Source organism: Talpa occidentalis, unplaced genomic scaffold (assembly GCF_014898055.3).
Source record: "Talpa occidentalis isolate TD23 unplaced genomic scaffold, MPIMG_talOcc4v2.1 talOcc4.5, whole genome shotgun sequence".
Lineage (NCBI taxonomy): Eukaryota > Metazoa > Chordata > Mammalia > Eulipotyphla > Talpidae > Talpa > Talpa occidentalis.
Window position 1 is genome coordinate 88,949,612 of NW_023604861.1, and position 13,727 is coordinate 88,963,338.

The window sequence follows — 13,727 nt, forward strand, 5'->3', positions numbered from 1 at the left end:
ACAAGCACTGGGTACAGTCAGAAGTGCGGGAGGGTGAGAGAATTCACCAGAGCCAGAGTGGAGAGCAGAGCAGGCAGAGTGACAAAGTACACTGCTGAGGGGAGCAGCGGGTGGCAGGAGAGGTCTGCGCGCCATGTAGGACCCTCGCCTGGTGGCCGGGGATCAAACCTGCGCTGCAGAGGCTGCAAGCTGCTTTGCAACCCAGCTCTCAACCGCTGCACCACCGGGGAGGCTCTAGGAAATCAATATTAACTCAATAAGTCAAAATTTAAAAATAATAAGTTGAAATAAAAATAAAAATCTCACAAAGAAAATATTAGGTCAAGAGAGATTTTCAGATTAGTAAACTAACATGAAAAATCTCTTTTTAATCTATACAACAACTTTTAGAGAAAAAATAAAAAATACACCATAGCTGTGACAGGTAATAATAGAAAAAGAATTCTTTGTCAAGAGGACTAAATAAGCTTTTTGTTAAGTTTCTGTTGCAACTGGTGTTTCTCTCTCTTTGAAGATAGGCATCTTATCTTAGAAAGGGTACAGCAAACTTGCAAAACATTAGTTAGGACAAGTAGATATTGTTCATTTATCTCTTATTACTTATTTATTATAGAAGGTGATGACAGAAACAAGTACAATGGTATAAAAATATTTACATTTATTTAAAAGCTCATCTTTCTTCACTCACATAAGTTTTGCTTTTCACATAAATACTTTTATTCAAGTAAGGCAAAACTTTAATTAATTAAAAAACATTTATTCCTTTATGAAAGTTTAGTGGAATATTTACCTGATACTAAGTTTTCCCAGGTCTTGGCCTGGCTGAGTCCAGATTATTCTTAGGACATGTGTCAGAAATCCCACTGGGACCTTTACTTGCAAGTCTAAAGAAAATATTTCCATTCAGCATCTGTAGGGATAATAAAGTAATTTTGTGGTCCATGATAGGTGCTGATTCTCAGATGTTTATTGTCCATCTATGGGGAGAGTAATACAGAAATTGAGAGTAGGAGTTTAGAAAATCTTTTTATTATTATTATTATTATTATTTATTTATTTATTTATTTATACAAGCACTGGGTACAGTCAGAAGCACAGAAGGGTGAGAGGATTCACCAGAGCCAGAGCTGGGAACAGAACAGGCAGACTGATGAAACACACTTCTGAGGGGAGTAGCCGGCGTGGCAGGAGACTTCTGCCCCGCCATGTGGGACCCTCACCCAGTGGCCGGAGATCCAACCCGCGCAGAGGCTGCCGGCAGCTTCGCAGCCCAGCGCTCAACCGCTGCACCACCAGGGGAGATCCTAGAAAATCTTACAGTAATTTGACAGACAATTTTTAAAATCTAAAACTTTTTTTTAATATTTATTTATACAAGAACCGGGGTACAGGCCAGATGTGTGGGAGATGAGAGGACCCACCAGAGACAGAGTAAGGAACAGAACAGGCAGACTGACGAAATACACTGCGGAGGGGAGCAGCAGGCGCGACAGGAGAGGTTTGTGGCACCATGTGGGACCCTCACCGGCTGGCCAGATCAAGCACGCGCTGCAGAGGCCGCGGACAGCTTCACAGCACGGCGCTCAACCGCCTGCGCCACCAGGAGGCCCTAAAATCTAAAACTTTTAAAATGAACTTGGAATACCTTTTTTTATATTTTTGGTAATCTATTTTTTAAACAGACTTGAATATTTAGACCTTTTTAGACTTATAGAATTATTGCAATGGTAACATATGCCTTATATTCCGTTTCCCTATAATCAATATGTTATAAATCTTACATTAGTATAGTACTTGTTTTGACTAATGAATCACATTGATAAATTATTACTCATTAAAACCCAAAATTTTCCGATTTCCTTAGTTTTTACCCAGTATTCTCTATACTTCCCTCTTGCTTGATAAACTTGACAGTTTTGCAAAGCATTGACCAGGGATTTGGTGTAATATTATTTTATTCCTCACTGTTAAATTATTCCTCCCTCCTCACCTCTTTTCAAGGCCCCCCTACACACTGCTTTTCTAGTTTTATCTTTGAAAAGAAGTCACTGTGTACAACCCATATTTAAAATGTGGGAATTTCTGTTTTCCATCGTTGAAGGTGGAGGATTCACATTAAATTTTTTGACATTTTCCTTCATAAGAGATTTGTCTTTTACAATTTTTTTATTTATATCGCTACTAACTCATAATTATTTACTATTGATACTATTGGTTGCAATCCAACATTATTTATTTTGTTTCTCAATTATTTCCAGCTCTGGCCATTGGCACATCTTTCAGTTGGCTCCTGTGTCCCATTGACACAATCCCAGCAACATGCTTTTATTTTTATAGTCACTTCCTTACTTTCTGGAAACATAAATTCTTCTGGATCATTTTATATATTTGTCATATCAGTCTTGATTCAAGTACTCCTGTAGAAGCTCTTCCTTTAATTGGAGAATGATATTAAAACCAACATTTGGACACCAACTGATCCTACAGCTCCTGGGTATTCTCCTCCATTTTTTTCACATCTTCATTGAAAAATAATCTGTATACAAAAGGTACATAATGTACACAATTTGATGAATGAGACATACATATGTGTTGCCATCAACACATCCAAGGTAATAACTAATCCATTACTGACAGTTTCCTTGTATCCCTTTTTTTGTATTTTCACAGTTTTTAAGAGTATAATACCTTACTATAGACTATAAACTTTATGTGGTACCAAGATTCTGTGAATTTTTATGCATCTATTGAGATGGCCATGCACATTTGTTCTTTATCGTATTAATGTGGTGTGGCCTTTTAATTTATTTGTATATGTTGACCCATATTTGCATCTCATAGGTAAATCCCAACTTCATCATGGTGTATATTTTTAATGTTCTATTGAATTTGGTTTGCTAATATTTTGTTGAGCTTTTTGCATTCAAGTATTCAGGGATCTGATTATACTATTAATTGCCACTCTTGTGGTGTCTTTGGACAGACTTCAAAATGGTTATTTTTTTTCACACCAAAGTATCTGGTGGGGAATGAAGAAGGCAAAACCCAAGAAAGTGAAAAGACCACACTATGAAGTGATCTGTAGCCTCTGCAGCACAAGTTCAAATCCCCCAGCTGGCCAGGAGCAACACACATGGCTAAGCAGACCTCTCCTGACCCACCCTCTGCTCCCCTCAGCATTATATTTCAGAAGATCTGCCTGTTCTGTTCCCCACTCTGTCTCTGGTGAATTCTGTCACTCCCCACACATCTGGCCTGTACCCCAGTTCTTGTATGCATAAATAAATCTTTAAAAAAAAGTGTGAAGACCTTTGAGATTGCTACCCAAAGACCTTTGAGATTGCCACCCTTAAACCAGACACAGAGATTTCTCAAAATTATAATTCAATGTTCTTAGCAGCTCCTGCTCCAAGTAACCAGAAATCAGATGGGATATATGTATTCTGGAGCCTCTGCAGCTATCATAAAGATGAGTCTAAGAAAAGCTATTGGTGGGCCTCCATGGTGGCGCAAAGGGTTAAGTCTCAGCACTATTAAACTATCACCAGCACCAGCGGCATGAGTTTGATCCCTGGCCATGGAGCTGACCCATATGGCGTAGCAGAGCTCTCTTGTCTCCCCCACTTCTCCCCTCAACAGTGTATTTCAGTAGATCCACCTGTCCTGCTCCCCACTCCCTCTGGTGAATCCTCTCACCCCCTCAACTCTGGCCTACACCCCAGTTCTTGTATGCATAGATTTTTTTTTTTAAATATCATCCTATGTCTTTTTTTTAAGATTTATTTATTTTTATACAAGAGCTGGGGTACAGGCAAGAGGCATGGAAGGGTGAGAGGATTCATCAGAGACAGAGTGCGGAGCAGAACAGGCAGACTGATCGAAATACACTGCTGAGGAGTGCAGCGAGCACAACAGGAGAGGTCTGCTGCGCCATGTCGGTATCTCCCTGGCCGGCCAGGAATCACACCTTCAGATTCAAAGCCTCTCCCTCATCTTCACCGTGCTGCAGAGGCTGTGGACAGCTTCACAGCACTGCTCTCAATGCACTGCACTGCCGGGGAGACCCCCATAGATACTTTTTTTTTAAAAGAAAAGCTATTGGGCCTCCCCGGTGGCACAGCAGTTGAGTGCTGGGTTGCAAAGCTGCCCGCAGCCTCTGCAGCGCTGGTTTGATCCCCAGCCACTGGGCGAGGGTCCCACATGGTGCACAGACCTCTCCTGCCGCCTGCTGCTCCCCTCAGCAGTGTACTTCATCAGTCTACCTGTTCTACTCTCTGCTCTGGCTCTGGTGAATTCTCTCACCCTCCCGTGCCTCTGACTGTACCCAGTGCTTGCATAAATAAATAAATAAATAAATCTTTAAAAGAAAGAAAAGCTATTGGCTTTCAAACTGTTCAGAATGTTTTTTCTTGTTTTAAGGATGAGAGTAATGCCACCAATGCTCTACATGTGAGCACTATAACCAAAAGTCCAAATAGTTAATTTCTTACTATATTTTATAAAAGTCACTTTCCAAGGAGGATTGAAATCACACACACACAAAACTGATAATTCTCAGTAAATGGTTTTAAAAGTGCTATTCTGCAAACATCGGACCCCACTAAGTTTGTTTTTGTCAAATCAGCAGAAATGCACTATAGATTGTGTGAAAAAGTAATGTCATTCTCTGTACTCAACACAAATCCCATGTAATAGGGCTTAAACACACCAACCCCAGATACATGGGTGGGGAGGTACATTTAATCATTTCCCCTGGGCCCTGATTAAACTGGACAGAGATATGATCTAGATTTCAATTCACACAGAGTTCTTCCTCAGTTTTGCAATGAGAACAGAGCACAGAAGAATGCAAGTTGGACTAAAATATTTATTACTACTTTTTGAGACCTTAGGCCATAGAATACACCAAAGTGGAAAAAAAAAAAAGCCTGAATTGAAGCCGGAAGGATGGAAGTTCAGAATGACAAGGTCAGGTTTAAGTGTGAGGAGAATATTCCCTCCAGGGAAGGCCTTCAAACATGGTTCCATGTCCATCAAGAGCTGCATATCAGGCTCAGTCACTTGACTTTGCACCAACCTAGGCCTTGAACCGGCAAACAAAGGGTAACTTCTGATTACAAGCATAATCTTTCCATTGCTGATAACCTAGAGGGACAGAAGAACTGAAGTGAATGGTCTGCTGGAGTCTGGGAGCCTAGTGGAGAGGCATCTGAGATTCCAACTTCAGATTCAAAGCCTCTCCCTCATCTTCACTGGTATCCTACTCCAGGAGAAAAAGACTCAAAGAAAAGCGAGAAGAGATGGCATAGGAGAAGAGAAAAGAACAGAGCACTATCTACGTTGGGAGGACTCCAGAAGGAAGGCTCACATATAGGGGATGAGAGGACAGAAATGGCGAGACAGAGGGGAATTCTTCAGTTTCTTACCTGTGTTTTCTGAGACAGTGGCACAATAGCCATTATATGCACATGGGGGGGGATTTGCCTCCCAGGCATGGTAATGCAGCACATCATTGTTAATCCACCTCCATCCACCTCTATTGGGTTGCTGACCCTGTGGAGTAGAGGATGGAGCCAGGTGAGGTTGAATAGCCATTAGAGTTCTAGTTTTGTGATTCCCTCTCTGGTCACCAGATCTCCTCCCAGCCTTAGATTTTGGTCTGAGCTTACAGATGCTTCATCAGAACTGTCCCCTGAGAAACTCTCCCTAATTCCACAAAGACCAGTAGACCACTCAGAGGAACATGGTACTGGCTGGTGCATTGGTGATTACCTTCTGAAGCCCAAACACCATGTCTGTTATATAGGAGAAAAGTGCACATTATCTTTATTTTTTGATGTCCTCAAGACAGAACTAAATTTACACACAGTTCTTATATGAATTGCACAAACATTTGACATGAGTCAGATTAAAATCAATTTGAGATGAGGGACTACCACCAACTCACAGTAGGCCTCAGTCTTCCTTTCCCTCAAATAGCCCCCTCATCTCTGAGCTACAGAGATGGAATTTCCTGGTTAGGCAAGGTAAATGACAATGGCCTGGATGGCAATAGATCTCGGGAGATATCAGAGAGAAGATACAATTGTACCTCTGTGGGATCATGAAGCCCAATCCAGATGTAAGGTTTTCTAATCCCACTGGTCTTAATCATAGTGGCCACAAAGGATGCCTCAGTTCCACTGAGCACAGACGTGAGGTGTCCTAAATGTTGAGTCTGACAGTATATCTGTGTGGGAAGCAAGATATGAGAAGGAGTTTCAGAAATCTCTAGAGAAATGTAAAGCAGAGGGAGGTGAGAAGAGGTATGTGTACAGATGATGAGGTTACTCACTCTCATCTCCAGAAGACCTTTCCCCAGTCTCCAATGAATTTCCCCCTAAAAATAAACTCATTGAAAAATCCTACTACTCACTTCTGCTTCCATCCAAGTTACTTCTTGCCTGTGCAAGGTATAGCAGTAAGAGGAAAAACCCATTGAGCCTGCAGGACAGTTGTGCCGTGAAGAGGGCTCTTTCTCCTGCAAGTCTTCAGCTGAGGTGGAACAAATAAAGAATAGAGATGGAGTGCAAGGATGAGTGGGGATTTGGATGGGAAGTGACCTTCAGGGGCATCTATGACGCCATGGCTTGGGAAAGTGATACCAAACAATTGCCATTACTTTTAGAATTCCTTGATCTGAACCAACTCCAATAAACGAGACCATCTCTTTCTTTCATACCTGTCTCCCTTTTCAAAATTTCTACCTTTCACCATTGTGGTCAGAGAGTTTCCACATGGGTTGCAAGCAATCTCTTTCACCATGTCTCATTACTGACCCTTCTTGATTTCCCACTTCCTCCTGCCAACACTGACAGAAAATGGCAAATCATCTCATTCCAATGGTCCACTACTCATTCTAGTGTCCACACTATTAGTTACACTGAAGGAAGGAGGCTATGGAGGAATTGCAGGCAATTTCTTGTAGGGAGATGGACCTCCCCAATACCACTTGTGTCACAGAAGAGTCTGCTTTTCTATTCCTTGGCCCTAACCATTCACTGGGAACCCAATGCTAGAGGCAAAGAAATTTCACCTTGGACCTGAGAAAGGAGCATCACACAGGAGAGCAGCATCCAGGACACCCTGGGGAGGGCCATGGGAGAGAGCATCCTGTCTGTGACTTGAAGAGGCAATCAGCAACACTAAAAGAAATGTGGTCAGAGAGAGGGCATGCAGACTCTGCTCCCCTACCTCTTTTCCTTCGTCTAGTCTCCTAGAACCAGAGGTGACATCTATCCCTTCTATAGTTCTGGAAAAGATTCAGAAATAGGGGCCTCCCTGGTGCCACAAGGGGTTAAGCACAACACTATGAAGCAATCCGCAACCTCTGCAGCATGAGTTCGATCCCCAGCCAGACAGGGAGCAACCCACATGGCGCAGCAGACCTCTCCTGACTCGCCCGCTGCTCCCCTCAGCAGTGTATTCCAGTCAGTCTACCTGTTCTGCTCCTACTCTGTCTCTGGTAAATCCTCTCACCCCCCCACAATCTCTTGTCTGTACCCCAGCTCTAGTATGCATAAATAAACAAATAAATAAATCTTTTTAAAAAAGATACAGAAATATAATACACATACTCTACCACCCCTGGGACCTCCCAGGACCACCTTTGCTGAGTCTCAGAGCTCCTCTATTCTCCGAGGACAGGCACCCTCCTATATCTTCCCTGTACCTTCCCTCAAATGTGTGGAGAAAAGCCTCCAGCATGGCTTCCATCTTCTCTTGGTTCCTACTTACCTTTCTTATCGGATGTGCTTTGCTTTGTTAAGTCAGAGAAGCCTGGGTTTTTATAGAAAGACTTGAGGGAGGGGCAGTGAAATGAGTAACAGGATGTGGAGCCAGGACAGGGGTTTTGGAGAAGGCCTGGTGTGGATTCAAGGACATTTCCGCCATGGGAGGAGACTTCCAGCAAAGGCTGGGAATTGCCACAGATGTTGCCTCTTTCCAGTTAATAGGCCAGCTTTACCACAGAAACAGGTGAAGTCTGAATTTTCATCACTCGTGCTCTGATAACTTTTTCTGAAAAAACTTAAGGGAATGAAGGTACCTCCGGCACAAATTCTGATATACATGGTTTAGGATATACTATGGGACTGGATAGCTAAGGAAAATATCAAAAGTGATTTTTGAGCAATCTGCCATAAAATTACTACTATAAATATAGATATGGTTTTCTTTTTCTTTCCCATCATGACCCCTTTTAACCATTGACCTTTTCTCCCTGCTCTCCTTTTATAACCTCAGAAACCATTATTAATGTTGATTAGTTTGGGGTATTTTGCTCTGATGAATTCTTGGCATGTTAATGTCCAATATTTGTTGTTATGACTTGTTTTGTATAATTCCTTCAAAACCTCATTTTGCAGTAAAGACAGCATTTTGCCTTTCCATATGACTGAATAATGTTTCATTGTGTGGATGCATGCATCTTGATCAGTGAGTACTTACATTATTTCTATGTCCTAGCTGTTGTAAATAATGCTGTAATAAACATCGTAGCATATATAAATTTTCAGTTGACAGTATGGTATTCTTCCAACAGATGCCCAAAAGTAGAATTGCTGTATTGTACAGTATTCCATTTTTGCTTGTTAAGGTAAATCTAGATCACTAGTTTACATTCTCACCAATAATGTAATAGGGTTCCTCTCCAGTACTTGTTGTTGGAGGTCTTTTTAATATGTGCCCTCCTTACAGGTGTGAGATAATATATTTTGATTTTGACTTGCATCTTCCTTAATGAAAGTGGTGATGAACATTTTCTATGTATCTATTGGCCTTCTGGATATCCTCATTAGTAGGTTGTCAGTTCAAGTCTGCTGTCCGTTGATTAATTGGGTTGCTAATTTATGATTAAATTCAGTAAGTTTTTTGTATATCTTATGTATTGTGTAATTTTGAATATTTTCTGCCTTCAGTAAGATATCTATTCTACTATTATTTGCTTTTGCTGTATAAAGGGTTTTTTAATTTGGGGTTATCCCAATTGCTAACTTTTGCTTTAAAAAAAAAAAGATTTATTTATGCATACAAGAGCTGGTGTACAGGACAGAGATTTTAGGAGAGGATTCACCAGAGACAGCATGGGGAACAGAACAGGCAGACTGACTGAAATATACTGCTGAGGGGAGTGGTGGGCGAGTCAGGAGAGGTCTGCTGTGCCATGTGGGTTGCTCCCTGGCCAGCCGCAGATTGAACACCTGCTGCAGAGACTGTGGATTACTTCAATGTGCTTAAGTCCTTGCGCCACCAGGGAACCCTGCTAATTTTTGCTTTTAATTCACTTGCTATAGGGTCTAATCTCCAGAAAAATCTTTATCATTGATGTCACGAAGTGTATTGCCAATGTTTTTCTCTATCTTTTAATTATGTCAGGCCTCATAGCAAGGCCATTTTTTTCTTTTGGTTTAATGCTTTTGCTTGCCATCCAGACTGTACCCTTTTTGTATTGTATTATTTTTTTTCTTGATTGTGGTAACATTGGTTTACACCCTGAATATATATTTAGTCCACACTGAATATATTTTTGTGCATGCAATCAGAGAGTAATCCAACTTCATGTCTTCACATTTTATTATCCAGTTTCCCCAGCACAGTTTGTTAAAGAAAGTCTCCTTTCCCCATTGTTTGGGCTTGACTCATTTGACATGAAATTAGTATGATATATACATGGGTTTATCTGGATGCTTCTGATTCTTTTCCATTGATTCATGTATCTATTTTTATTACAATGCCATATTGTCTTAATTACCGTAGCTTTATTGTATAGTTTAAAGTTTGGTAAAATGATACCTCCATTTCACTTTTTTCAGGATTGTTTTTTCTATTCCAGGTCTTTTATATATATTTTAATACTTTTTATTCAATTTATTTGAGAAATAGTATTAGTATTTTAATGGAGATTGCATTAAATTTACACATCACTTTTAGCAGAAAGGTCATTTTGACTATATTGATTCTCCCCATTTATATGGAATGTCTTTGTCCTTATGTCCTGATCTACATCCTTTAATATTTAATAACATTGTATATGCAATGATATACCATCTTACACCAGTGAGAATGGCACATATTAAAAAAACTAGCAACAACAAATGTTGGCGAGGATGTGGTGAAGTAACTCTCCTGCACTGCTGGTGGGAGTGCAAACTGGTCCAACCGCTATGGAAAGCTGTGTGGAGATTCCTCAACCTACTAAAGATAGAGCTTCCATATGATCCAGCAATTCCACTCCTAGGTATTTACCCAAAGGACACAGAATCATTAATTCCAAAGAGCACCTGCACCCCTATGTTTATAGCAGCACTATTTACGATAGCTAAGCTTTGGAAACAACCCAAATACCCAAAAATAGATGGCTGGATCAAGATGTGGTACATATACACAATGGAATATTACTCAGCAATATTCCCAAAAAAGATAAACACATGCAATTTGCAGCAACATGGATGGAGCTGGAAGGGATCGTGCTCAGCGAAATAAGCCAGAAAGAAAAAGAAAAATACCAGATGGTCTCACTCATAGCAGGAATCTAGAAAACCTAAATAAGGGACCAGGAAAAAGAATAACTATAAGAAAGAAAAAATCAAAATCAACAAACAACTATGAACCAGAGACACACTATGGGGAGGGTGGGGAAAGGAGGGATTGGGATCAAAATAAGGGGGTTGCAATTGTATAGGGAATATAAAAATAAAATTAAAAAAATAACAACATCATATATGTTTTTCACCTCTTTTGCTATGTTAATTCATAGGTATTTGATTCCTTTGAATGGGATTATTTTGGACAAAACAGGACATATGTGTTATGTAATTTGTGTATGTATGGGTGTGTATGGAAATATTTCTTGCATGACTAAATTCAACACTAAGTTATGCAAAGCCAAAGAGTTTCCTCTGCTGCAGGGTCTTTCCACGTCTTTCTGTGCAAATTTATGAAATAAAAGAAAGTGATATGGTTTGAAATTCATCAGGTGTATGGTTACAGGGTTTTTTTGTGTGCATTTTTCTGTATCTCTATTTAACAGAAATACCTATTAGTAGCTCACTAGTTTAACTGAGTTTTAACAATAGCCCAAAGTACTGTTTTTAATAAGTATGGGTTAAAATTTATGGTTCAGAAGTCATTAAATCAATTTAGTGAATAATAAATCATATATTTTCCTAAGTGAAAGGAAAATGTACAAGAAAATTCTACCATATATTGCACAATGTTGGTAAATACTGTTTGGTAAAATTCTAATTTTAGTGTTGTATAGATATGTATACACACATATATACATATATTTATGAAGAAATATGGAAATACAAAATATATTGTTTTATAAATAGCTGTCAACATTTTGAATGCCACGAATCTAAAGCATAGGCTTTTACAAGCTGTGAGAGGATTGCACAAATTTACCACTAGAGGGAGAACTGGCCAAACACAGAATGTAGTACTGGGAAAAATTACAAGCAAGCACTGGTTGCTTCAAAACAGAGGTTAGAAAAAGACATTATACCAAAAAAACAAAACAAAACAAACAAAAAAAAACTTTAATATATTTCTATATCCTATGAGATTAAATATTTGCCACAGTAGCACATCCCAGGGAACAGAAGGAACAAATCTTGCGTAGAAAAATTCATTGTAGGGCCTCCCCGGTGGCGCAGCGGTTGAGCGCTGGGTTGCGAAGCTGCCCGCGGCCTCTGCGGCGCCGGTTCGATCCCCGGCTGCTCCCCGGCCACCAGAGGAGGGTCCCACATGGCGCGCAGACCTCTCCTGCCGCCCGCTGCTCCCCTCAGCAGTGTACTTCGGTCCTTCTGCCTGCTCTGCTCCCTGCTCTGGCGCTGGTGAATTCTCTCACCCTCCCGTGCTTCTGACTGTACCCAGTGCATGTATAAACAAAACAAACAAACAAATAAATAAATAAATAAAACATGCCTCTATTAAAAAAAAAAAAAGAAAAAAGAAAAATTCATTGTATGTAAATAACAGGAATCAGAATTGGGTTGTTTTGCTGTGTCCTTCACTCAATTGATGGCCAAGAGAGTGTAGTGCCAAATGCTATCCACAGGAATAAATCAGAGACCTAGGACACAGTGTATCTTATGCCTTCAGAAATTAAGTCACGTGAATACTTGCAGTCATTTGTCCATTTTTCCCTTTTGACTGCAGAAAATGACAATGCTTTGTATTAAGGAACATCCCATGCTGGGGTTTTTGGTGTTTGGAAGCTAAGAGCACAGCTCCAATTACAGAAGCTAAGACGGAAGATACGTCTATCTCTCAATTATCTGGCAACTGGACTCTGGGATATGATGGAAGCATGGCCGTGGAATGCCCCAGCCAAGTATTGATGCCAAGAAAGAATCAGCTAGAGATCATTCACAATGCAGTAGGTTTGGGTGTCTTTAAGTGAAGGCAATGAGGAATCAATGGTTGTGGTTCACATAGAGTTGCGTAACAAAATTGCTCTAACTACATGAACCTATTTGTATTTGTAGCTGCCAAACTTTCCTGTTACCTTCTCTTGTCCAGACCTGGGAGGCTCCAGCCTCCCAATGCATCTTTGATCTAATTAAGAGTCTTTATATTTTATTTTGGCTGCATAGCTTTATCAAGATATATTTGAGGTAAAGAAATTGCATACATATATATACACACATACAAAGTTTACAAGTTGAGGGCTTCCCCTGGTGGCGCAGGCAGTTGAGTGCCATGCTGTGAAGCTGTCCGCAAACTCTGCAAGCCCCAGTTCGATCCCGGCCACCCAGCGAGGATCCCACATGGCACGGCAGACCTCTCCTATCTCGCCTGCTGCTCCCCTCAGCAGTGTATTTGGTCAGTCTGCCTGTTCCATTCCCCGCTCTGTCTCTGGTTAATCCTCTCACCTCCTGCGCATCTGGCCTGTACCCTAGTTGTTGTGTAAATGAATAAATAAATCTTTAAAAATAATCATAATAAAGTTTACAAGTTGATAAACCTTGACGTTTCTATACAGTCAAGAAATGATCAACGTAATTGATGTAATAACTTATGGATAGCCATTAAGGGTTTCCTTCCCCTTCTATAGCAGTCAAGTCACCCTCAACTTGTCCCTTCCTTCCAATATAGGGAGCCATTGATATGTTTTCTGACTCTATAGATGGGTTCCATTTGCATTTTCTAGAACTTTGTATAAATTCTATAGTAGATGTATAATTTTCTCTCATGTTTCTTATACTCAGTGTAATTATTTTGGGATTCATTCCCATTATTGCATGTATCAATATTTCATTTACTTTCACTACTTAGTAATATTCCATTGTGTAGATATGGTAATTTCTCTATTCTGCTGATGGACTGTCAGATGGCTTTGAGTGTTGTCTATTATAAATAAAACTGCTGTGAATATTAGTATATAATTTTATGTGAGAAAATGTTTTTATTTTTCTGGGGTACTGTAAAGGGCAGGACAGGACACAGTGCAGGTTTTTTAGGATCCCATGCAGACCGGGTGAAGGAGGAGTCAGAGTCCTCAGTGGTTTTATTGCAGGTTTTATTTGGTCACCAGGCATATGGCAGGCAGGGGTGCTGGGGGGGCTGGGAGGCTGGCAGGCCTCCCAGCCCCCAGCAAGTCCTCACTCTATCTGGGCTCTCTAGCGTTCGTTCTGCTGCTTCTCGGCTTCGGCTTCGGCTTGCGGCGGCTGCTGCTTGCTGGT

The 13,727-nt window shown here is 40.6% G+C and overlaps 1 protein-coding gene across 1 annotated transcript in view; it reads right to left on the reverse strand.

Annotated features, from left to right (window-relative positions):
• Positions 1–4,909: 4,909 nt before the first annotated feature.
• Positions 4,910–13,727, reverse strand: part of LOC119259873 (lithostathine-like) — a 121,827-nt gene continuing 113,009 nt past the window's right edge. Inside the window, exons 3-6 of the mRNA XM_054701777.1 lie at positions 6,416–6,534; positions 6,092–6,229; positions 5,427–5,553; positions 4,910–5,145 (exon numbers count right to left, since the gene is read on the reverse strand). Of these exons, the coding sequence (XP_054557752.1) occupies positions 5,078–5,145; positions 5,427–5,553; positions 6,092–6,229; positions 6,416–6,478 (396 nt within the window). The 5' untranslated portion in view covers positions 6,479–6,534 and the 3' untranslated portion in view covers positions 4,910–5,077. The remainder of the gene's footprint in view (positions 5,146–5,426; positions 5,554–6,091; positions 6,230–6,415; positions 6,535–13,727) is intronic.